Source organism: Dama dama, chromosome 30, assembly GCF_033118175.1.
Source record: "Dama dama isolate Ldn47 chromosome 30, ASM3311817v1, whole genome shotgun sequence".
NCBI lineage: Eukaryota > Metazoa > Chordata > Mammalia > Artiodactyla > Cervidae > Dama > Dama dama.
Genome location: NC_083710.1, coordinates 15,989,235 through 16,016,240, shown reverse-complemented (window position 1 = coordinate 16,016,240; position 27,006 = coordinate 15,989,235). Strand labels below are relative to the sequence as shown.

The 27,006-nt window shown below is 37.0% G+C and overlaps 1 protein-coding gene across 1 annotated transcript in view; it reads left to right on the top strand.

The window, feature by feature from the left end:
- The window catches only part of VWA8 (von Willebrand factor A domain containing 8), a 367,266-nt gene that overhangs the window by 67,173 nt on the left and 273,087 nt on the right, over nucleotides 1-27,006 (top strand). Inside the window, exons 10-12 of the mRNA XM_061133632.1 lie at nucleotides 3,285-3,416; nucleotides 6,031-6,165; nucleotides 6,253-6,330. Of these exons, the coding sequence (XP_060989615.1) occupies nucleotides 3,285-3,416; nucleotides 6,031-6,165; nucleotides 6,253-6,330 (345 nt within the window). The remainder of the gene's footprint in view (nucleotides 1-3,284; nucleotides 3,417-6,030; nucleotides 6,166-6,252; nucleotides 6,331-27,006) is intronic.

Below are 27,006 nucleotides of genomic sequence, written 5' to 3'. Positions count from 1 at the left end.
AGGGAAGTAAGATACCCACATGCTGCACTGTGTGGCCAAAAAAAAAAGAGATACTTGAACGGTGTTTATTATGCCTCATCCCGGAACATACACACGGTCTTTGGGAGTATGGAAGCACTCTCTGCAGCTGGTGTTAGTGAGAAGGGCTCAGAAGAGTAGAACAGTAGATTCCGATTACTTAAGTGGGATTTTATTTCATATATCAGCTAGTCCAAGAAGTAGTATTTTCATTGATTGGTGATGTCAATAATAACAAAATAAAAATAACAAAAAGCTGTTTCCTCATAAATGCTAAAATGTATAGTTATTAGCAGCAGAATCTAAAAGAAAAACAAAAAGAAGCAAGGGGAAAATAATGGTCAATAAAGAGACAAAGGAAAGTGGAGGAGACAGAAGAGAAAGAAGCAGGCCTGAGGGTGGTGAAATAGCAGCCACTGATGAAAGGAAAGAAAGGGGTTTTCTGTGTGAGAAGGGGTGAGGGAGCAGGGATGGGAGAGAGGCGGGAAATAGAAGGATGTTAAAGAGATAATGGAGAACCATTTGGAAATGGGGAAACTAATTCATAGGCTCAAGGAGTCAGGAGACTTCTAGTTTGACTATATAGTTCACTCTAAGATTTAGAGTTTTTTCTTGTTGGCTGCACTGGGTCCTCTTGCTTTTGCTCAGGCCCCTCTAGTTGTGGCGAGCGGGGGCTACTCTCTCGTTGCAGAGCATGGTGGCTTCTCTCGTTGCCCAGCACAGGCTCTCGGGCGCGTGGGCTTCAGGAGTCGCCCCTTGAGAGCCTAGGAGCACTAGAGCTTCAGTAGTCGTGGTGCACAGGCTGAGTTGCTCCGCAGCACGTGCAGTCTTCCCAGACCAGGGACCGAACCCATGACCTCTGGAATGGCAGGCAGATTCTTACCCACTGGGCCACCAGAGAAGTCCTAGAACTCCCCTTTGGTTTAATTAGCATCTGTGCTACCTTGGCATCAGTCACTGAAATAGCATACCTAATGTCTGAGAAAAAGAGGCTGTGTTTCCAGGTGAGCTCCCAGCCGCACATAGCACAGAGTTCAGTGCCGTGGGAACAGGGGTACATGGAATAGAAGAAAATATCAGGGTGCTGATAAAATGGAGCGATGTAAGCTTTTGTGACACCGGCAAGAGAGGGCATTGGTAAGTGTCTCGATCAGTCTGTTGTGAACAAAGGCCTACATTTTTACAAAGGTATCAGTTTGATGTGTTTCTGGTCTGTAATTTCAGAATTAATCATACAAATTCTATAAAGTTATACGATGACTTTAAAGAGTTGAGTTTTCTAAAGGAGATAGTCAGTGTTGCTTCATTTTGTTTGGCCTTTATTTGGACCTTTGTAATTAAGGGGAACATAGAATACTGACTGAGAGTCCATATTGTAAACAAGTGATTTCAAATCTGATTTTAGAATTTAAAAAAAAAAAGGGAAAAAGAGGAGTTTTGTTACTTATGTAAGAGGAGAAAAAGTGATTGTCTTTTCTTGCCTTAATTTTGTGAAGAATTACGTATCTATTTTATTCCTCTATTTCCTACTTTTTGATCAACAATCTTTAAATTTCCTGTGCCAGCAAATGGTAACTCACCTTGCAACTTCAGTTCTTGAACTATTTTAGTGTATCCTAGCCTACTATTTTTATTCTACTGAAATATTTTGGTTTGCATTATTTATGAGGATGTAACAAGTATAGCAAGTGTTCAAGGCATTAGTGTTCCTTTCTGGAATATAAATGCTCTGACATCAACCCTATGTCAAGTTAAAACTGTTATTACTATGGCTGGAATAAAAGCATACCTTTAAATTCATAAATGTATTGTTTTAGAATTTTATGGGTCTGAGTTCCAAATTCTAATGAACGTAATTACTTGGCTAAGGCTTTACTCCTTTTCTATTAAACTTCCCTTAAAATACAATGTAACTTTTTCTTCTTCTTTTTTTAATGAAATTAAGGAGTCAATGATTGTTAATTGTCTATAACATGGAAGCACTTCCTATCAAATTGTGTGACACCATGGGAATTTGCATATATAAATTGTGTAAAGTAGAAAACTTATGTTTTCTATGGTAGCACAAATAAACAGCTTTTCTTAGGATGGAGAAAGGAATGACTATCTTGGGTACTTAAGACATTGAAATGAGGACGTGAACTGGGCTGTTGTGTTTAAAATGTTGAAACTGATGATAATTTTCTTCCCCAGACTCTGTTTTCTAGTACTGAATCATTCTGTTGAATAGGCAATGATCTGTTCTTTCATTGGGTTTCAACTCTTTTGCTATAGTGATCATGTTCTGTAAGTATTGTAGGATTTGTGGGGAATAATTTCTGACTGTTTAATGCTAAAAATGAATTAAGCCTTTCATATTGAACATGCTGCTGTTAGATGGTCATAGGATTTACTTAATTCTTAGCTAGTATCCTCATTTTTCATATACTTACTTGTGTTCTGTATGTGTTTTTTATATAATCAGCTGGGATTAGAAAGAGTTTAACCTAGTGTTAGAACCTTGATCTTTGGCCTACATGGAGAAAGAATCAGTGGTCCGGGCATTTTAAGTCCAGTCTGGCAAATATTGAGAACCTATACTGTGGAAGGCACTGTGTCAGATACTGTAGAAGATTGATTGTTATACTTTATCATAATCAGTTAAACTAACCATATAGGCAATCAGCAGAATGGTGTCCAGGGAGTTCTATTTTTATCAATTTCAGACAGCTATTAACTTCTGTTGATTTAAGAAATCAACTAAGGTGGGAGGGGGGATCGGGATTGGGAATACATGTAAATCCATGGCTGATTCATATCAATGTATGACAAAACCCACTGGAAAAAAAAAATAATAATAATAATAAAAAAAAAATTAAAAAAAAAAAAAAAAAAAAAAAAAAAAAAAGAAATCAACTGATATGGGTCTTGTTTTAATTTATTGTAAGCATGTTTTCAAGAGTCACATCATCCTTTTCTAGGAAGCTGGAGCCTTTGATTATCAGGAATTGTAGACTGCAAACTTCTTTCAGATCAAGGATTCAGCAACTCCATTCCTTGGTATTTAGTAAATTTTAGGGACTATTTTCAGGTCACCTTTAGTAATTGGCCTAAGTAGAATGAATGGTATCTGCAAAAATAGGGGGAAAATATTCTCATTAATTTTTTTGCCTTTATTTTTGTAACACTGAATGAGTTTTAGTTCTAATTAAGATGGACATGTCCAGATATCCAACGTTAATACTAAAATAAAAAGTAAATTATATGTTTTTCTGGTCATTTTATAGCGCTTTGAACTCGAGGATTCAAGAAGGTCTATGCTTCCTGAGGAGATAGTGAGAGTGGAAAGGACAACCGAAAACAATGTCTTCCAAGCTTCTGTGACCATCCGGATTGCAGAAAAAGAGGTGACCATCAAGGTAATGAATGAATCAAGGTTTGTACTCTCTAAGGTTGCCTGTATTAACCATACAGGTTCTGGTTAGTACTAGACATTTTTTTTTAACCTAAATTGAGTTTATAATCTGTTCATAAGTCTTTGGTTCCATAGTGTCACACATATATGTCTGTATCTGTGTATTTATATATCCAGTCGTGTACATTTGTAAACTGGAAAAGTTCAGGAGAAAAATAGGGATAGCTTTTCATCAAAAACCAGTCAGCCTCTGGGAAATCAAATACAGTGTTTATTAATGAAAGCATTTTGTGTTCTAAGTCCTTGATAAGAAATAGTTTGAAAATATGTTTCCAAACATATTTTAGCAACTAAAGATTTAGCAGCTAAGGATTGAGACCCCAAGAACTGTAGCCCACACGACTCCTCTGTCCCTGGAATTCTCCAGGCAAGAATACTGGAGTGGGTTGCCATGCCCTTCTCCAGGGGATCTTCCTGACCCAGGGATTGAACCCGGGTCTCCTGCATTGCAAATGGATTCTTTACTGTCTTTGGTACCAGGGAGGCCCAGAACTAAGGATTACCCAAAAATAAAATATCTGTCGGCTACAGGAAGCGGCTGAAAGAAGAGCTATTGTAGGTGAACGATTTTTAGAGGAGGGAATGGTATTTGGTCACACAGCTCCATCTGCTTTCTCTGCCTGCTTTTTTCTAACCCTTTCTTAGAGGGTCCTGAGAATCCCAAGAGTTGATAGGAAACTGATACTAGAATACACAGCTTAAAAAATACTGACTTAATTAAATTGTAAGTGAATGTAGGAAAGCGTAAATGCTTGCCTTCTTATGTTAGGACAGAGCAAATTTTCATGATAGACTTTTTTGTTTGTTTTAATGTAATATTAATAATATTGGGTTGGCCAAAAAGTTTGTCCAGGTTTTTCCATAAGATGGTGCAGAAAAACCTGGGCAAGCTTTTTGGCCAACCCAATACTTATTCATTTAATTGTATTTATTCAGTCATCAAACAAAATATTGAATATGTCTACCATGAGCTGGGCTCTGTTTTGGAATCTGCTGAGTGCCTGCAGTGCACCAACACTTTAATCAGGAGATAGGAAATAAAAGGCAGTGTGTGTGAAGCATGGGAGGACGCTTTAAGAGCAGCTGCTTCTGAGTGGTAAACTGAAAATAAAACTGGGAAAAGATTTGTGGATAGTTTAGAAATCAGGAGATCTTTGGTGATTTTGGAAAATCCCAGTTGGCTGATTTTAAATTCTGTCCTTATAACTGAAATTTGAGCAAAAACCTTCATTCTCAAGCAGTGCATTGTTATTATAAGTTATAAATAGCATGAAAATTACTTGATTCTCATGAAAATTACTTGGTTCTCATGAAAATGTCTGACAGCATGGGCTTTAATTTTAGAGGGATTATTGACTTGGAAGTTTGATAAAAATGATCAGCAGATCTGTGCTTGAGAAAATTGCTACTCTGCTGAAATATCTAAAACAGTATATAATTGAATTGAGCAGGAAATTAGTCGAAATTTTAAATGGCAGTTGTATGCTTTCATTTACTAATATTTTGAGAAAAATATATGCATATTACATTTGCCTCTTTTTTTAATTTTTTTAAATTTTTTAAAATTTTTTATTTTTTTATTCTTTGGAGGCTAATTACTTCACAACATTTCAGTGGGTTTTGTCATACATTGATATGAATCAGCCATAGATTTACATGTATTCCCCATCCCGATCCCCCCTCCCACCTCCCTCTCCACCCGATTCCTCTGGGTCTTCCCAGTGCACCAGGCCCGAGCACTTGTCTCATGCATCCCACCTGGGCTGGTGATCTGTTTCACCATAGATAGCATACATGCTGTTCTTTTGAAATATCCCACCCTCACCTTCTCCCACAGAGTTCAAAAGTCTGTTCTGTATTTCTGTGTCTCTTTTTCTGTTTTGCATATAGGGTTATCGTTACCATCTTTCTAAATTCCATATATATGTGTTAGTATGCTGTAATGTTCTTTATCTTTCTGGCTTACTTCACTCTGTATAATGGGCTCCAGCTTCATCCATCTCATTAGGACTGATTCAAATGAATTCTTTTTAACGGCTGAGTAATATTCCATGGTGTATATGTACCACAGCTTCCTTATCCATTCATCTGCTGATGGGCATCTAGGTTGCTTCCATGTCCTGGCTATTATAAACAGTGCTGCGATGAACATTGGGGTGCACGTGTCTCTTTCAGATCTGGTTTCCTCAGTGTGAAGGGCTGGAAAAAAAAATATTTCACGCAAACGGAGACCAAAAGAAAGCAGGAGTCGCAATACTCATATCAGATAAAATAGACTTTCAAATAAAGGATGTGAAAAGAGACAAAGAAGGACACTACCTAATGATCAAAGGATCAATCCAAGAAGAAGATATAACAATTATAAATATATATGCACCCAACACAGGAGCACCACAATATGTACGGCAAACACTAACGAGTATGAAAGAGGAAATTAATAGTAACACAATAATAGTGGGAGACTTTAATACCCCACTCACAACTATGGATAGATCAACTAAACAGAAAATTAACAAGGAAACAAACCTTAAATGACATTTGCCTCTTTTTAATTACAGGTACCAGCCGGGACTAGGCCATTGAGTCGACCCTGTACATCAGACCGTTTTATACAAACCTTGAGCCATAAACAGCTGCTGGCTGAAATGATGCAGTCTCACAAGGTTAAGGACATATGTTTAATTGGAGGAAAAGTAAGATTGGCAGCCTTCCTGCAAACTTCTGCTTCCTGACTTTGGGTTGTTTTGACTTATCCCTTAAATGATTGTGTCCATTTGTAGGGTTGTGGAAAAACAGTCATCGCTAAGAGCTTTGCAGATACCTTGGGATACAATATGGAACCTATCATGCTGCATCAGGTAAGCTGTTCATTTTTAGTACTTGGACTATAAACGTATACTTTTGGACCATAGTAGAATTTATGGATATCCTTCTTTAAGTTGGACCTGTTAATTTTGAAGTTGATAAATAACTGAAACAGCTATCAAACTGGAATGAAATTATAATTATTTGGAATTTTTGAAAGTGTATTCTAGGATATCTGATGTGCCCAAAATACCAGGGTCTGTTTTTCAAAAGAGGTCCATTTTACATGCATGTGTACACACAGTACAGTTAACAGTAACTTGGATATACAGTTTTCCCAGCATGATTTGTTGAAAAGACTGTCTTTTCCCCATAGTAGGATAGTCTTGGCATTCTTGTAAAAAATCAAATGACCGAACATGTGCCTGTAAGTTTCTGGGCTCCCTGTTCTACTCCACTGGTTTATATGTCTGTCCTTATGGTGAGGGGGAGTACTTTTTTTTTGCTTAATTCATGGAAGATGAAATGAATACCTTGCCTTCTTAGAAAATCACTCCTCTTGATGATTCTCAATATGAAAATTCATTAGAAGTGACCTGAGAATGGCGTTTTATCATAATCTGCCTGCAGTGCGGGGCACTTGAGTGTGATCCCTGCGTTGCAAGATCCCCTGGAGAAGAGAATGGCAACCCACTCCAGTATTCTTGCCTGGAAAATTCCATGGACAGAGGAAACTGGCAGGCTACAGTCCATGGGATTGCTAAGGGTTGGACACGATTGAGTGAATAACACTTTCAGTTTTCACCAACCTAGTTTCTAGTTTCAAGTGAAAATACTTTTCTACCAAATAATGGGGAGAAAAAAAACCCTGAATCATCAATATATTTATAAAATAGTTAAATTTAATTATAAATATTTTATCTTCTGTTTATAAGTCTAGGATAAATACAGGCATAATTTACCTTCCCAGCTGCCATTGCTTTGACATCAGACAGAGAAGACCTTTTGTGAAGATAATATTTCTTTTCTCTTTGACCCCACCCCCACTTATTAGTAGTATTATTTCTAAAATTGTACACATTATTGTTTTTCTTACATTAAAATAAAAACTCCCATTCTAATGAAAGCTGGAAAGAATTTTTGCCTCATCTATTTCTTCCAGACAGTTCTGATTCTGTATCAGATTTCTATAGTCAGTTTATGATGATTTGTACACTGCAGTGACAGATTATCCTATGAGCATATGCTTGAACTGTGAAGATTATAGTGACCTCATCCTACTCTCTATTACAAGAAGAACCAAACAAGGGAATACGTATCTATTTGTCAATTTAGATCTCTCAACTACACTGAAAAGCTGCCTAAAGAATCTTGCCGTTGAGAATGTTATTCTTACGTGAGAAAGAATTAGTTTAAGAGGCCGAGAACAGATATTCTTATGTATTTTTGAAGAGTGCCAGTAAGTTCACAAGAGTTTTCTTTTAATTTTTTTAACTTTCCTCTTGAATTTGTTGATTGATAAACAAAGGTAAGAAAATTATACTATTAAAGTTGATGGCACACCATTCTATTACCCGATACTCCTCTGAGATATGAAGTCAGTCTTTTCTAGTTCCTGCCATGAGAGAAGGTCATTTAGTCATATCTTATTAATCTTCTATCTGAAAAACAGGGATGATGATATTCAAAAGGCACATAAGATTCCCATAAAAATATTTTGCCCAAAAAAAAAAATAAAAAAAAAAAAAAAAAAAAAAAAAAAAAAATATTTTGCCCAACCTCAGCATATACACTGTCTACATTGTAGATGGCCTGCAAGGATTGGGAAAACTGATGCAGAGGTAAAGAAACATCATATATTCTGAAAATCCCTTTTCCAATTTTGCTCTTCTGCTCACTAATCTTTAGAGCAATGACTGGGAGAAAAAATTGGTTTTAGAAAGATATGAAGAAGTATAATATTGACAACATGTTTTGTAGGTGAGTTTGTCTGTCTGTCTCTCCATATGGCTCCTTTCCATGAACTGAATCAGAGCATATATCAGGCCCTATGTTGACATTGGCAGGTTTTGTAAACTTTTACTCAGTTGGTCTCTTGATAGAAACCAAGCCCCTGAGATTAAATATGACTTTCTGCTTGCAGTTTCATGTTTATTAGTAGTGTTCATTGATTTATTTGGAACAGAGGAATTAATTTAATAGAATTCAAGATTAGATTTTGGTTTTATAATAATATAGCCCATATTAATGCAAAATTTTCAGAAGTTTGACCCAACATAGAGAATTTAGTGGGAATAAGTAACTCAGCATCCATTTTCCTAGAAGATGTAGAGATTTCCCTGTTAATTGTACATGTATAAAGCTACACTTAATCTGTGGCTTTTGCCTTATTTTTAGACTTGACTATTTTTAGAACTGGATTTCATATGAAGAAAAGGAAAAACAGAGCCTTAGCACAGATTTGTGGCAGTACATAAAATAAGTTTTATAATAGGTTATAAAAATCTTAAATCATTTGGCTCAACTGTTAGGTCAGATTCTTTTAACTGGTTATTCTTTTTTTAGTGTTGAAGCTAGTGATTTCATAGTATTGAAGAAATACAGATTATTATTCTTTTCTTTCACAACCAGATAAGGGCATGCTTCCAGACGTCTTTTCACACTGATATAAACAGCACCAGATCTGTGATCTCTTTTTTTCTGTTTAAGTATTAGTTGGATTAAAAGCCAAGTCAACTCCGATAAAAAATTAAGGTCAAATAAGTTTAGGAGACTTATAATGAACTGGCTAAAATCACTGTCTAAAACATATTGAAGTCTTAGGATCATTTTTGACCCCCAAATTTTTCTTTTCCTTCTAAACTCAAACAAAATCCTTTTCTTCATCCTCAGTCTAATTTATAGGCTCTCTTTCCTGTTTATCCAAATACAGAGTAGACATATCTTAACTTTTATTCTCTCTCATTTGTTTTTACTGCCCCTATGTCTTGGATTTATTTCCTTGCTTCTTGTCTTTGTCTTGAATTTTCACTTTTTTCATGAAAATTCCAAGACTCTGTATTAATTTAAGTGGTTTATATTGAACCTTGGAGGCTGACTTTCTATATGATTCTGTAGATCATTTTGTTTTCTTGATTTATTTTCTTACAATCTATCATTCTTTCTGTCTCCTGAGTATTTTTCCTTTGTCCCTCAAGAATAACCTTCATAAGGCTAAGAATTTACTTGAACTGAATTCTTCAAATTTATTTTATTATAAAATGTATTTTAAAAATGTATGTCATCATGCAAATTCTACATCCTCTGAATTTTCAAATAGAAATTATTAACTAAGGGTAGTTGTCTTTTCATAGAGCCCGCCCTCAGTTTTTAATAGCCGTGTTTTATTCCATCATGGGTTATACCAGAGTTTACTCAACCTGTCTCCTGTATATGGACAATTGGGCTGTTTCCAGTATTTTGTAATTACAAACTAAGCTGCCATGAATAACCTTGTGCATATGTATTTTCATATTGTTGGAAGTGTATCTTCAGGATTAATTCCTAGAAGTGAAATTGTTAGGGCAATAGGTAAATACATGTGTGGTTTTGTTGTGTGTGTGTGTTAAATCGCACCAGTCGTGTCTGACTCTTTACGACCCTGTGGACTGTAGCCTGCCAGGCTCCACTGTCCATGGGGTTATCCAGGCAAGAATACTGGAGTGGGTTGCCACACGCTCCTCCAGGGGATCTTCCCAACGCAGCTGTCAAACCCATGTCTCTTATGTCTTATGTCTCTTGTGCTGACAAGCGGGTTCTTTACCACTCGCACCAGCTGGGAAGCTGGTGGTTTTATTAGATATTGCCAAATTTTCCTCTGTAAGGATATACCATTTCGCATTCCTACCAACAATGCCGACAGAGAAGGCTGCCAAGCTCTTCAATGTTTGCCAATTTGATAGTTAAAAATGCTATCTAACGAGTAGTTTTAATTTGCATTTTTTTATATTAGGAAAAAAATTGAAAATCCTTCCTATTTTTAAGAGCCATTATTATATCTCTCCTTAGCAAATTATCTGTTCATTTCTTTTGCACATTTTTCTACTAAGTTTTTGATCTTTTTCCTCTTAATTTTTGTGTCTAATATTAGGCGTATCTGCATTTTATTTGTGGTCTATCTGCATATATTTCTCTCTCAGTCTGTGAGTTATACTTTGATTTTATTAATGATAAGTTAGTTTTGCCTAGTATATTTTAAATGTTTTGTAATTAAATTTATTGATATTTTATTGCATCTAGATTTTGAGTCATGGCTAGAAGGATTTTTCCCTATCCCTAGGTTAAAGAGGAATTCACTCATGTCTCTTTCAGCTTCTAGGCTGACCTCTCTCCAGTTCTTGCACGTAACCCTTCATATTTTAGAAGCAGCAGGATAGCACTGGATATTGCTTTCATACCACCCTCTCTCTCTCTCTCTCTCTCTGACCACAGCTGGGAAACATCCTCTAACTTTATGGAGTCAGCTTATAAAGTTGGGCCCACATGGGTAACCCATAATAATCTCCCCATCTCAAGGTCATTAAGTGAATCATGTCTGCATAGTTCATTTTGCCATGTAAAGTTACATATCCACAGGTTCTGGGGATTAGGACATGGACATCTTTGGGGGGCATTATTCTGCCCATTACACTGACTGTAATGGAAGATCACACCACTGAGAACATTGCCATTGGTGGTATTTGAGTTACAAATGTAGTACACCTCTTTCAGTCCATGTAGTTTTCTTTTTTTTTTTTGTCCATATAGTTTTCATATTCATAGTGATTCAATATGTACTGCAAGCATCCAACTTCATGATACTTTTTTGGTGCAATAGTGCCCATGTATTTGGTGAAGTGTGTATTACTTTTTAACAGGTTATTTTCCCTGTACTAAAATGTAGGCACTACCCTGAATTTTTATTTGAAATTATGTGTATAGGTATATTATATTACTTATGGATTTTTTCAAGGCTATAAAGCAAAAAGTACAAAACGTTGTTTATAAAATGGAGATGTTTATAAAATAGAGTGGATCTAACAGGATTGAGAACCCAGCGGGTTAAACCACAGCATAGTGCTTGGCATGAGAAAGATATGCAGTTGAATATGCACTGTCTTAGAGGCTTGTTGTTCAGTTGCTTAGTTGTGTCTGACTGACTGCAACTCCACAGACTGCAGCATGCCAGGCTTCCCTGTCCTCCACTATCTCCCGGAGTTTGCTCAAACGCATGTTCATTTAGTTGGTGATGCATCCAACCATCTTTCCTCTGTCACCCCCTTCTCCTTCTGCCCTCAGTCTTTCCCAGCATGAGGGTCTTGTCCAGTTCAGCTCTTCACATTAGGTGGCCAAAGTATTGACGCTTCAGCTTCAGTATCAATCACTCCAGTGAATATTCAGGGTTGATTTCCTTTAGGAACTTGGGAAATTTTAAAGTATGTTTAAGTAGGATGATTTTGGTTTTTAAGGATGTAAGGGATAGAGGTGATTATTCAAGCATTGTTGTCGTTCTCCCCATCAAAACCAGTGTAAGAGCTTCTCCTTGTACGTGCTCTCTAATGCAGAATAGCAGTAGAATTATTTAGATCAGTTTCTGATTTTTGAGAGCTATTTAATTCTTATACCTTAAGGCAGGAGGCTGTTTTGAGACAAATTCATTTCTATTCTAGAATTACAATTTTCCATGTGTTTTCTATGTTTTTTAAAAATAAAGTTTAGTGACAATGTAATAATCTCTTTTTGCAACCTCTTTGAAGCGTTTTATTTACTAAAATTTATAATTACTCTAAAATAGGCCAGTAAAGTGGAATTTCCTGACTTTCAAAATTAAGGATGAGAAAGGTTAAGTGCCAGAGTTTATACCTCAAGCAAAGCTTATACAACAGGAACTAGCTTATTAATTTTCAAGTCATTTTCTTGACTACCAGATTGTACATCTTTAAAAACAAAAGTAACAGACCATGAAGCTCACTCTGAGATGGGAGGGCACTGGGTTGCGGCCCTGAGTAGCATCTGTTTTATCTGGAGTGCTTTCCTTCGTTAGGTGGGTTTGCTGTGGAATGGTGCTGTCCTCGTCACATCAGTTTGTTTCTCAGGACGGGTCTGTTTTCTACTTGCCGGCTTTTTAAAAACAGTAGAACGGAGGAGTTACCAAGAATCAGTGGTTGGTTTCAACTAATAGAAGTTCATCTCAAGAGTGTATTATTTTTATAATCGAAACTTTGTAAAACGTATCTTGGACTCTCACTTTGATGGAGAAATCATTTCAAAAACTGAGTGTGGTGACACTTGTAGTAATTTATGTTAACTTTGCAACTAGAACTAATTGGAGTGTTTATGTGATAGCATATAACTGCAAAGTTATATATTGAAAAGGCAAGCTATTTGCTTGTTTAACTGGATAACCTTTTAAACTTATACGTTCTAAAAATGCGAAGTGTATCTTAAAGTTTAACTGTGCAGTATATGTTAATAAAGGTTCATCTTACTGTATTTGCATACATTTGCCATTTAAAAGGCCATAAGTTTTACATTCGCTTTTTTTAAAAAAAGTATCCAAATATGATATTCAGATCTTTTATAATTTTGAAAGTATGTACTGAACTCCTTATTTAATTGAAACAGTGTACATTTTAAGTAATGAACAACATCTTTTGTGTTGTCTTAACAAATTGAGTTATCATGAGGTATTTATTAGATTTATAAAAACACTCTAAGAGGCCTTTGGGCATGTGTATAAAAATAAACATTACAGTAAAATCAAATCCATTAACCCAAGGAAGAAAACAAAAGTAACCAGAGAATCCTACCAAATAAGGAATTCCATCCTGAAAGGTATTTCATTTACCATCCTTGGTGATCCCAAAACATAGGATCCATAAACTTGAAGAGGGAAAGAATTTCAAATTTGAGGATTCTCTGTGGAATAGCTCCAAACTTAAGGACACAGTGTGATGAAGTCCCATTACTGTTGGTAAGAACAAATTGTTATGGTTGACCGTCTCTATCAGTTAGGACATTTGTTCTAAATGTACTTTACAGTAATCTTGATTAGGGGTCTTAGGGCAATCTTTAGGGGTCCTCAGGATTAAAGATTGCCCTGACAGAGACGGTCAAGCATAACAGTTTGTTCTTACCAACAGTGCTGGGACTTCATCACACTGTGTCCTTAAGTTTAGAGCTATTCCACTGAGTAAGGAATAAGAGTTAAGAGTAAGGATTTGCTAAAGGTTAGTTAGTAAGAGTAAGGATTTGCTAAAAGTTAGTAGGATTAATGGGCTTCCCTTGTGGCTCAGCTGGTAAAGAATCTGCCTGAATTGAGGGAGAGCAGGGTTTGATCCCTGGGTTGGGAAGATCCTCTGGAGAAGGGAAAGGATACCCACTCCAGTATTCTGGCCTGGAGAAGTCCATGGGTCACAAAAAGTCGGACATGACTGAACGACTTTCACTTCAGTAGAATTAATAATGAAGTTAATATTTATATTCTTATGGGAAACATGTCAAGAAAGAAAAGAAGGACTTTGATTTGATTTTGACAATTACAAATTTCTTTAAGCACTTTTGTTGTTGTTCAGTCGCTAGGTCATGTCCGACTGTTTGAGACCCCATGGACTGCAGCACATAGGGCTTCCCTGTCCTTCACTATCTCCTGGAGTTTGCTCAAACTCACGTCCAATAAGTCAGTGATGATATGTAACCATCTCATCCTCTGCCACTCCCTTCTCCTCCTGCCCTCAATCTTTCCCAGCATCAGGGTCTTTTCCAGTGAGTCAGCTCTTCACGTCAGGTGGCCAAAATATTGGAGCTTCAGCTTCATCATCAGTCCTTTCATTGAATATTCAGGGTTGATTTCCTTTAGGATTGACTGGTTTGATTTCCTTGTTGTCCAAGGAACTCTCAAGAGTCTTCTCCAGCACCCCAATTTTAAAGCATATGTTTTGTAAACATATTTTTATTTTTGGAAACAAAAAGTAAATACATACTTCTCAGCTTTATCATCTAGTTGCCTTTTATGATCCCTAAGTGCTTTGTTTTTCTGTTTTCCCCTTATTAAAAAAACTCCAGTTATTCAGGATCCAACCCACTTTCTGAATATATTGAATTTTATTGCTGGTTTGCAAACCAGTGTTATAGAAGAAACAGCTTTCTGAGGTGTTTCAACTGAAAACCATTTGGCAGAACAAGAGAGACAGTCAAAAAGAACAGCAAAGAGAAAGGCGATTTTAACAGAGTTCAACTAGTGCCTCTGGGTACTGAGTTGAGGCAGCTTGGGATCTGAGCTGATAAAAGCTGGGAAAATCCTGATTTTATACTCTATTGACTACTGTTGAGAAATTAACAACCTGAAGACGGGCCTCAGCCAGCCCAGCTCCTGGGATGCCTCCTGTTCGTTTCCTGTGGTTCCCTGGAGCTCCCCCAGATTTAGGCAGCTGCTGGCTGCAGCCTCTCTGCTGCTGAGGAGCAGTGCCTAACATACCCTCATGTAGTGGGGAAGGTGGACAGGGCTGCCCTGATGCCTTCAGCAGCATGCTTCCTTAATCTTAGCAAACCTTCTTCTCTGCTGCTTCAAGCAGGAGACTCCACATTTATCCTGAGTGATGCTCCCTGAATCTATTAACTCTTCCCTATGTCCCACATAGTGAGAGGTGTTTGCAGTATCTCCCCTGGGGGAGCAATTCAGAGACATCAGTTTTAGTTTGTGAAGACGGTTCCAAAAATGACACATTAAACCAATCAAAAGAGTTATTTAGTATTTTAGCCATTAAACACTTTTTAGCTTTCTCCCCATCCACCATGCACCCCACACCCAATCTCCAGTCTAATATCGTTTGCTTTTTACAAAATCCACTCTAGCTATGGACATCACCAGTAGCTCTAACCCATCCTCCCTGGACTCATGTTTAGAATTTGCTGGAAAATGCATTTGGCATATGAAATTTTACTTTATAGAGTTTTTAAGAACCCATCAATTATGTCGTTTGAACATTAGTAGACACTTATTTCTCTCTCTCACACACAAATTCACTCTTGGATACCATTAATATTCTACAGTCAAAGCAGATTTCACTTATACAATACAGAATTATCAACTATAGTCACCATGTTTTATATTATATCCTGAGATCCTAATTCATCTTACACCTTAAAGTCTGTACCCTTTTACCAACCTCTTCTTATTTCCCTTGACTTCCCTGGTGGCTCAGATGGTAAAGAATCCACCTACAATGCAGGAGACCCTAGTTCAATCCCTGGATCAGGAAGATCCCCAGGAGTAAGCAAATGGCAGCCCGTTCCAATATTCTTACCTGGAGAATTCCAAGGACAGAGGAGCCTGGCAGGCTACAGTCTATTCGGTCGCAAAGAGTCAGACACAACTGAGTGACTTTCACTCACTCACTCCCTCTTTCTTACTTCCCTCACCTCTCAGTCCCTGACAGCCATTTTAATTTCTATGGGTGTGACTTTTATTTATTTATTTTTAATTTAAGGATAATTGCTTTACAGTATTGCATTGGTTTCTACCAAACATCAACATGAGGTTCCACTTGTAAATGATATAAATGATACCATAGCAAATACCATAAAGTATTCGGCTTTGTCTTTCTGACTTACCTCACTTAGCGTGACACCCTCAAAGCCTATCCATGTTGTTGCAAATGGGAGAAATTCCGTCTTTTTTATGGCTGAATAATACTTGTGTGTGTGAGAACCATAATTTCTTATCAGTGTTTCGTCAGTGAACACTCTTGGCTATTGTGAATAATGCTGTAATGAACATGGGTGTGCAGATGTCTCAGTATTCTGTTTTTATTTTCTTTGGATATATACCCAGAAGTGGGATTTCTAGATCATATGGTAGCTCTATTTTTAATTTTTTGATGAACCTGCGTACTGTTTTCCATGGAGGCTGCAAAAATTTGCATTCCCAGCAGCAGTGCACTGTGGTTCCCTTTTCTCCACCTCCTCACCAGCATTTGTCATCTCTTGTTGTTGTTTTATTTTTGATAATGGCCATTCTTACAGGTATGAGATGATATCTCATTGTGGTTTTGATTTGTATTCCCTTGCTGATGAGTAATGATGACACATTTTCATGTATCTGTTATCTATTTCTATGTCTTCTCTGGAAAAATATGTGATCAATTCCTCTGCCCATTTTTTAATCAGATTTTTTTTTTGCTATTGAGTTATATGAGTTCTTTATTTACTTTAGATATTAACCTTTATCAGTTATATGATTTGCAAATATCTTTTTCCATTCAGTAGTTTGCCTTTTCATTGTGTTGGTGGTTTCTTGGCTGTGCAGACACTTTTTCTTTTTAGTCTGATGTTGTCCCACTTGTTTATTTTGGCTTTTATTGCTGTTGCTTTTGGTGTCAAATCCAAAAATTATCACCAAGACCAATGTCAAGGAGCATACCACCTATATTTTCATCTAGGAGTTTTATGGTTTCAAGTCTTAACATTCAAGTCTTTAATCCATTTTGAAGTAATTTTTATGTATAGTATACCTAGGGTTCAGTTTCATTCTTTTGCATGCAGCTACACATTTTTTTTGGATACCATTTATTAACACCATTATTTTAAAAAAAGTTTGACAGTGCTGGGTCTTAGTTGAGACATTCATGATCCTTTAGTTGTGGCATGTGGAATCTAGTTCCCTCACCAGGGACCAAACCCAGGCCCCATGCTTTGGGAGTGTGGAATCTGAGCCCATAGGCTACCGGGGAAGCCCCTTGGCACCATTAATGAATGTGTAGTTTTGGCTCCTGTATCATGAACTTGTTCACCATGTATGTGTGGGTTTACTTCTGGGCTCTCTGTTCTGTCAATCTGTATGTCAGTTTCTATGACAATGCCATACACTTTTGGTTATATAGCTTTGTAATATACTTTGAAATTAGAAAGTGTGGTGTTTCCAACTTTGTTCTTCTTTCTCAAGATTTATGTAGCTACATTACAGGGTCTTTGATGGTTCCATACAGATTTTAGAATTGTTTATTCTATTTCTGTGAAAAATGCCAGCTTTGAATCTGTAGATTTCTTTGGATTGTATGGACATTTTAACTATGTTAATTCTTTTATTCCTTGAGTGCGGACTATCTTTCCACTTATTTCTGTCTTCAGTTTTTTTCTTCAGTGTGATATAGTTTTCAGTTATGTTAGTTGAACATTTATAGATATTTATTTTTAAGTTTATCTTATTTTTGGTGAGAATATTTAAGTTCTGTTCTCTTTTGTACATGTTAAATATTTGTAGCTATTTAATTAGAATACATTACAAGTCATAATCCATCCTTTAAATTATAGTGGAAGTCATCTTTTAAGAATGAAAATCGGGTCATGCCATTTCTCTGCTTAGAATCTGTCAGTGACTTCCCATCATACTTAAAATAAGAACCCCTAGTCTTAGCTTATAAGCCCTCCACCAATGCTTTTCAACCTTAGCTGTCTATTAGAACCACCCAAGAAACTTCAAAAACTTTTCAGTGTCCAGCCCCCACCTTTAGAGAATATGAAGTCATTGGTTTGAGGTAGGACTCATATGTATGCATTTTTACAAAAGTTACTCAGTGATTCTGACAGGGAGCCAGGATTGAAAGACACTGCCCTACCTGACCTGACCCATGCCTGCGTCTCCAGCTATCTTTCCCTGGGCTGGACCATCTCCTGGTTGTGTTTATGTTAGCCTCACTGGCTACTTTCAGTCCCTTAAATCCATTTAGCTTCTTTCTGCTTCAGAACTTTTGCACAGGATATTGCCTCACCCTGAAATACTACTCTTCCCTTGATCATCACTTGGCCTTTTTTCATTCAAATAGAAACTTGAGTATACTTACTGAAAGCATCTTTGACCCATGGAGCTATTTGCTTATCACATTACCCAACATTTTCTGTGTACTACTGACCAGTATGTGAGATATATATACATACCTTTTTTGTATTATTTTTTTTTAATCTCCTCCCTCCCTCTCTCCTTTTTTTTCTCAGCCTCTGTTCCTTTTCCTTGGTCTATTTTGTTCTTTCTCCTCTGAATATAAGATCCATGTTTATCTTTTTCATTACTGTATCATCAGCACCTGGAACCATGGCTTATGTGTACTAGGCAATCAGTGTATGAAGGAGTGCATAAATAAATTTTGAAAAATTTGCATTGTTTTTAAAGGGCCAGCTCAAATCTGACCTCTGTCAAAGTTTTCTTTACCAATTTTTTATTTGTTTCCATATGTACTTTTTCTTTAAATTCTAAGACTAGAATTTCTTTTGTCATACAGTATTTTTTGTATTTATTTATTTTTAATTGAATCATTGCTTTACAATATTGTGTTGATTCCTGCTGCTACATCAGCATGAATCAGCCATAGGTATATACATGTCCTGTCCCTCTTGAACCTCCCTCCACCTCCCATCCCATTCCACCCCTCAGGTTGTCACATAGCACCAGGCTGAGCTCCATGTACCGTAAGGCAATTTCTCACTAGCTACCTATGTTACACATGGTAATGTACATATGTCAGTCATGTGTGCATGCTAAGTCGCTTCAGTTGTGTCCGACTCTTTGTGATCCTGTGGACTGTAGCCCACCAGGCTCCTCTGTCCATGGGATTCTCCAGGCAAGAATACTAGAGTGGGTTGCCATGCCCTCCTCCAGGGGATCTTCCCCATCAAGGGATTGAACCCATGTCTCTTATGTCTCCTGCATTGGCAGGTGAGTTCTTTACCACTAGCACCACCTGGGAAGCCCATGTTTCAGTCCTTCAGTTCAGTCAGTTCAGTTGCTCAGTTGTGTCCGACTCTTTGTGACCCCATGAATCGCAGCACACCAGGCCGCCCTGTCCATCACCAACTCTCGGAGCTTACTCAAACTCATGTCCATTGAGTCAGTGATGCCATCCAACCATCTCATCCTGTCATCCCCTTCTTCTTCTGCCTTCAATCTTTCCCAGCATCAGGGTCTTTTCCAATGAGTCAGTTCTTCACATCAGATGGCCAGAGTATCGGAGCTTCAGCTTCAGCATCAGTCCTTCCAAAGAATATTCAGCACTGATCTCCTTTAGGAAGGATGGTTGGATCTCCTTGCAGTCCAAGGGACTCTCAAGAGTCTTCTCCAACACCACAGTTCAAAAGCATCAGTTCTTCGGCTCTCAGCTTTCTTTATAGTCCAACTCTCGTATCCATTCATGACCACTGGAAAAGCCATAGTTTTGACTAGACGGACCTTTGTTGGCAAAGTAATGTCTGTGCTTTTTAATATGCTGTCTAGGTGGGTCTAACTTTTCTTCAAAGGAGCAAACATCTTTTAATTTCATGGCTGCAGTCACCATCTGTAGTGATTTTGGAGCCCCCCAAAATAAAATCTCTCACTGTTTCCATCGTTTCCCCATCTATTTCCCATGAAGTGATGGGACCAGATGCCATGATCTTCGTTTTCTGAATGTTGAGTTTTAAGCCAACTTTTTCACTCTCCTCTTTCACTTTCATCAAGAGGCTCTTTAGTTCTTCTTCACTTTCTGCCATAAGGGTGGTGTCATCTGCATATCTGAGGTTATTGCTTTTTCTCCCGGCAATCTTGATTCCAGCTTATGCTTCATCCAGCCCAGCATTTCTCATGATGTACTCTGCTTATAAGTTAAATAAACAGGGTGACAATATACAGCCTTGACATACTCCTTTTCCTATTTGGAACCAGTCTGTTGTTCCATGTCCAGTTCTAACTGTTGCTCCTGACCTGCATATAGATTTCTCAGAAAGCAGATAAGGTGGTCTGGTATTCCCATTTCTTTAAGAATTTCCCACAGTTTGGTGTGATCCACACAGTGTGATTGTATGATTTAGTGCTGTCATAATACTTTTATTAGTGTCCTGAACTGTTAACCTAGATTTATTATTAGATTTAAATTTTTATGTATTAGGATTTCATTCTTTTGACTGATTCAGATTCAGCTGTTATTTATTAAATACCCACTAGGTGCCAGACATTATCTCATTTAATTCTAAAGATGTTTTTACTCACTGCCCCCATTTATCATAAGTCACAGAATTGGGATAAAACCCAACTTTCCTCATACCTTACCCATCCTTTCTGTGTGCTTTCCATGCTGGCTGACTAGAAGGAATTCGAGTGCTGTTGAGTGAGGCCAAATGCCATTAACTGCTCCATGGGTCTTTCCTGAATACTGAACAGGTTATTAGCACTTACCGCATCTTTGATTTTATACTTTATTTGTTACTATTATAAGGCCAATATTCTTTAAACTCAAATAGATTGCTACGTTCCCACTTGTCAAACATTTGTGATAAAGTGCAGCAAAGTTTGCAATATCATTTGAATAAAATGTGGTCTTTAGTTTGTGTGTCTTAGGAGTTTGCTCCATGATATCTCTGCGTTTTGCCTTCCTTTTTGAAACTGTCCTTTATTCTCTTTTGTATATCTGGTTTTTAGCATTTTTATGTATTTGTTTGTGGCTGTGCTGCACACAGGTTTTCTCTAGTTGTGGTGAGTGGGGGCTACTCCTCACCGTGGTACACGGGATTCTCATTATAGTGGCTTCTCTTGCTGTGGAGCGCGGGCTTAGAGTGCAGCTCAGTAGTTGGCACACAGACTTAGTTTCTGAGGCATGTGGAGTCTTCCCGGACCAGGGGCCACGCCCACGTCCCTTGCAGGCAGATTGTTAACTACTGGACCACCAGGGAAGTCCTCATATACTTAGTTGTCTGGGAACATTTCTGAACAAGCTTCATTAACTTGGTTTACTTTTAAAAAATTATTATCCTTAGGTTGTTTATGGACAATAGGATCTATTCTGGCTGCCTAAAACTGAGAGCAGTTTATTACAGAGTATTAGGTAGCTTGCAGAATGTCTGGGAGAGAGAGGGTGCAGTGTTTAGGTTTCAGCCAGTTAGGAATGACAGAGCTGGGAGAACTTCGGCTGTAACCGTTCTAGAAGAGGGGGTTTCCTTGTGCTGGCTGACACTTCGCTCTCACCAGCAGGCTTTTTGGTTCCCAGTTTTGTGTATGGGAGAGTGCTTGGTGGAACCTGGGTCATGTATTGAACTCTAGCTGCAAAGGCATCTAAGAAGTGATGTTTTTGCTTTTCTAGCCTCTGTACTATACAAGGCTACCAGAAAGGATTTGGTTGGGTAAACTCACCACATAGTCCGTATTACATTTTTTGCACCTACTCTGACCTTATTGTATATTTTATTGTGTGACTTTATTAAGATGTCCTTTTGGTGGGTTGCTTGTGAGATACTGGGTTTGACTTCTAGTTAGCCCCAAGCAGATGAATTTTGTTCTGTGTTCATAGTATAAATCTTTAACTAGAGTGGATCATCTTGCAGTCGATCCCACTGGTTACAGTAAAGAGCTATAAATGATTCAAAATCAGCTTCTTCCATCGATAGAGTAACTGAAAACAATCATGGCAGTCTTGTGATGCCATCGTTATATACATAAAGGAAGCATTTATTATACTGGTGACAGGTTAAAAATAGTTCCTTTAAAAGAACCTGAGGGAGAGTTTATAAATAATTTTACAATATATGTAAAACAAGAGGCCTTTTTGTTTGAGATGAAACATAAATGACACAGGAATGTTGGCAGCATGCCTTGCATTTTGTTCACTGAGTATGCTTAGACTGTAAATAATGGCTTCATTTCTACTTTGGGACCTAAAAATTATTAACATTCTGTGTGTATGCAGTATTTATGCAGTATTCTGACTATTAATTGTTATGGACATAATTAATCCCTTATTGCAAAGTTGTTGATTTATATCAGTTAGTTTTGGTGTATTCCTTTATTCCCTTAAATCCCAGATTTTCTTAGTGTTTATACCACTGGCAGGATATTTTCTGGCATGGTAAGTTTTGTTCAGATAAGCAGAACTTATTTGAAGTAGGCCTGGAAAGACTACAAAATTCCAGCAAATTTCTTTTGAAAAAAAAAAAATCACTAATACTTACTTCCCCCAGTCAAAAAAAATTAAATGCCAATGGTTTATGTTTTTAACTCAGGTATAAGAAAATAAAGAATAATATTCACCTAGAGATATAATTAACTGTAGCTAAAGCAGTTTCATCTCAATCTTTTATATACATGTTTAAAGATATCTTTAAACAACAACAGAGACTAGCCGCTTTAGGGGTCTCTTCAGGGAGCAGTAACATCAGTAGTTACTAATTCTTGTCAAAGAAGTTGATTGAGAAAACACTTGTGGAGGGTAGCCCGAATGGTGTGCAGTAGGTACATTCCTTTATTAGCACTACACTATATATATGAGTTGATTAATCCAGACTGGCTTTCTATGGAATTTCTTTTACTTTAATTTGTTGCTGTATTTGTTGTAATAATATTCTTGGGGGCAACCTGGCTCCTTTGCTTATTAGTTGTGTGTCCTTGATTGGGTAAAATGAAGGCCATAATTTTACCTATCCTTTAAGATTATAAGGAGGACATGAGTTAATTTATGTGAATTACTCTTGCCTAGTAAAACCCTCCATAAGTATTAGCTGCTATAATTATTGTTACTTCTATTTTTAACTCCTTAACACACTATTCTTTATATGATAGACCATAAAACAAATTTTTCTTAGTCTCATTATCAAGAACTGTAGTTCCTCTTTTTTGGTGTCAATGCTGTAGAATTAAAGCTTATTAATATATAACTTTTTTTAAATGTCAATTTTTTTGTGTGTTAGAAATTACATTAGATTCACATTTTAGATTCTTCTTTTTTTTTTTTTTAATTTATTTATTTTTTCAGTGGGTTTTGTCATACATTGACATGAATCAGCAATAGATTTACACGTATTCCCCATCCCGATCCCCCCTCCCACCTCCCTCTCCACCCTATAGTATATGTTTTATGGGTCATCTTTACCTTTCTTGGTTTCATCTTCTCTTGTTTAGTTTTCTTTAAGAATTTGTTTTAAATTTTATAATGTATTATACATATTTTTGGAAGCCAGCTTGCTTCTGAAAGTCTTTGGGGTTCATAAATATGGTAGAAAGGTGTATTTTTTTTTTTTTTTTGAAAGGTGTATTTTTTAAGCTAGTTGAGGTCATAGTTTGTATATACTTCAATATCATAATTTTGCTATAATCATTGACACTTTCTGCCAGAAAAATTATATATGCTTTAATAATATAAAATTTTACTTTCTTATCAAACATTCATATTTAGAGAGGTAGCTGAAATTTCTTTATTCACTAAAAATTTAGTATATTCATTTGTTTTTCTGAATGATACTATACCTTGGAAAACAAATTCTAATCTTATTCTAGTCACTGATCATACAACCACTTTTGCAGTTATTTATCAAACTACCTACCTATATTCAGGTTTCCCAAGGGAATCTCAGAAAAATTAATGCCTGGCATTCAAAGGCCCTAAAAGCATTTATAATTGCTTTAGGGTTCAAGTCTACATTCTGGTACATTTTGTGCTGTTATGCTTCTTCTCATTGTAATAGGATATTTTTATTTTTAGTAGAGTTTCTCTATCGCAAATCAAAAGAGCAAAATTCATAGTGACACAGAATCTTAAGACATATATAGATGTTTTCCAGGGATCTGAATGAAGGGGTGAGGTGTTTAAGGTTAGACAATAGTGTTCTAAAGGAACTAGTTTTCATGTCCTGTTATTTTTAAATTTTTAAGGAAACACAGAAAGAGGAAATGGTTTGGCCTCTTATGATATCATTAGTGCTATTTTTATTCTCTTAAGTTCAAAGGTTTTAAGAATAAGAAAAATATATGCAAAAATTGGGACATTCGTTGTTCTTGATTTTTATTAGTGTGCTTGCAAAATGCTCATATGGAATAAACATATTTTTTAAAATTTTGTTTTTGCACTTGCTTTATGGATATGTGCACAAGCAGAATATGTAAGCTTTATGATATGTGTGTAAGCAAGAAGAATAAGGAAATGACATATTTTCTAACAATTCCATGTTGCCATATGTTTTAAAATAAATAAAGATATTAAAACAGCTTCATGATACTAAGCCCAAAAGCTGTAGACAGAAACACTTGAAAAAGCTGTTACTCTGTTTTAAAACTTAACTTAATATTGAGATCATGTTACTGACCCATTTCAGAGTGTTCTGAAAAAATTCTGTTCATTAATCTTGATTAGGTTCACTTCTGTGAAAATTCAGTTTTACTTTTCAGTGGAAAATAATTCACAATTGAAAATAATTTCTTATTATAACTAATATTATGGAAAGTAGGGGAAATTATCTTTTTAAGAAAAAGCTGGAATTCTATCTTTTCTCTCAATCCTCTCTTTCTCTAGGATCTTAATTATGAAAACCAACTACTTTTATTAAAGAGAATACTTTTTTCCCCTTTAGAGGTTTTTTTTTTTAAATTTCAGTACACAGATACATTAGAAATGAAGAATGGCTCTTTTTCTCATAATAGCATGCAGAGACTCGACAGGATAAAACTGGGCTGAGCTCGTCTTTCAAGAAATGCCAGGTGTTTTCTGCTCTCTACTCCTCTGAAGACTGAAGAAAGGGAGAATTTTTCTGGTCTGCTGTTGTGGTTGGCCTTAGTAACTGAACTTTGTGGGTCTGTTACTGCTTGTTGTAGAGCAGCAAGTCATTAATTTCAGTTTACTTCAGTCAGTAAAAGGCTGGCAGCTGCTAGGTTAGAAAAAAGGAGCCCTATGTACTGGTTGTCTTTCTCATGATCTTTATTAGTAAATGTTTACTTGTTTGAATGAGGCAAGTATTGTAGACATTGTATGAATTAGCAAAATATGAATCATTCATGACTACAAAGTGAAGTTGTGCTTTTTTGTATCTCACACAGAACAGTGATAAAGATGCGTTGGTGTGAGAGTGAGGAATTTTCTGTCAAAATTTAAAAAAAAAAAAAAAGGTTACCAGTTGCTAGTCTCAGTTCCACTGGAGTCTAAACCTCTAATGCCAGTCACATCCCTCATCTCCTCTTCCTGGGCCCACACAAGAGACTCAGGAGTGAGGTCAGCATACCCTCTGTTTTCAGTATGAAGCTGAGATTTTTCACAATTAATCCCCAACCATTTCTTTAACCATATGGTATCAGTGGGATACCTTCTTCACATTACCTTCTCTCGGAATACTTATGAGCATGCATGCTCAGTCACTGCAGTCGTGTCTGACTCTCTGTGACCCCATGGACTGTAGCCCTTCATGTTCCTCTCTCTATGGGATTCTCCAGGCCAGAACACTGGAGTGGGTTGCCATGCCCTCCTCCAGGGGCTGTTCACCACCCAGGGATCAAACCTGCTTCTCTTAGCATCTCCTGCTTTGGCAGGCAAGTTCTTTTCCACTAGTGCTACCTGGGAAGCCCCAGAGAAGGCCGCTTATTGCCTATAGAAATGCCTAAAGGAAACCAGATCTGAAAGAGACACGTGCACCCCAATGTTCATCGCAGCACTGTTTATAATAGCCAGGACATGGAAGCAACCTAGATGCCCATCAGCAGATGAATGGATAAGGAAGCTGTGGTACATATACACCATGGAATATTACTCAGCCATTAAAAAGAATTCATTTGAACCAGTCCTAATGAGATGGATGAAGCTGGAGCCCATTATACAGAGTGAAGTAAGCCAGAAAGATAAAGAACATTACAGCATACTGACACATGTATATGGAATTTAGAAAGGTGATAACAATAACCCTATATGCAGAACAGAAAAAGAGACACAGAAATACAGAACAGACTTTTGAACTTTGTGGGAGAATGTGAGGGTGGGATATTTCAAAAGAACAGCATGTATGCTATCTATGGTGAAACAGATCACCAGCCCAGGTGGGATGCACGAGACAAGTGCTCCGGCCTGGTGCACTGGGAAGACCCAGAGGAATCGGGTGGAGAGGGAGGTGGGAGGGGGGTTCGGGATTGGGAATACATGTAAATCCATGGCTGATTCATATCAATGTATGACAAAACCCACTGGAAAAAAAAAAAATAAATAAAATTAAAAAAAAAAAATAAAAAGCATGTCTAAAAAAAAATAAATAAAAAAAAAAAAAAAAAAAAGAAATGCCTAAAGGAAATTGGGCTTCCCTGGTGGCTCAGACGGTAAAGAATCTGCCCAGAATGTGGGAGACCTGAGTTCAGTCCCTGGGTTGGGAAGATCCCCTGGGGGAGGGCATAGCAGCCCACTCCAGTATTCTTGCCTGGAGAATTCCACGGACAAAGGAGCCTAGCGGGCTACACAGTCCATGGGACTTGCAAAAGTCCTAGCGGACACACAGCACAAAGAAAATAAAGCCCATTCTTTCCTTTTTTCCTTCATTTTCCCCCACCTTTTAATTTATATTCTTTTGTTATACATTTTATATGTTGTGCTGTACTTAGTTGCTCAGTCGTGTCTGACTGTTTGGAAAGGAAATGGTTCTCTTTTGCTGCTTCTTCCCATATCTAGAATCACACTATTACAGTCATTGGTTTTATAGAACTATATATTTGATCAATCGTATCAAGGCTCCTAATATCATTAATTTTATCTGAGGCTTAGTCACAGATTTGGCCATGCAAGAAGCAATAATCTCGTAAAATAGAGTGTAAGAAATATAGCTAGTAACATGAATGCGGTCATTACATTAGTAAGTATTTAAGCCAAGAACTTCTATTAGGTGTGGCCCAGTATCTCCTTAGTCTGTTTTGCACCAATCACTGTCTTTAAGGAAAATTATATCTTGGCTTTGTA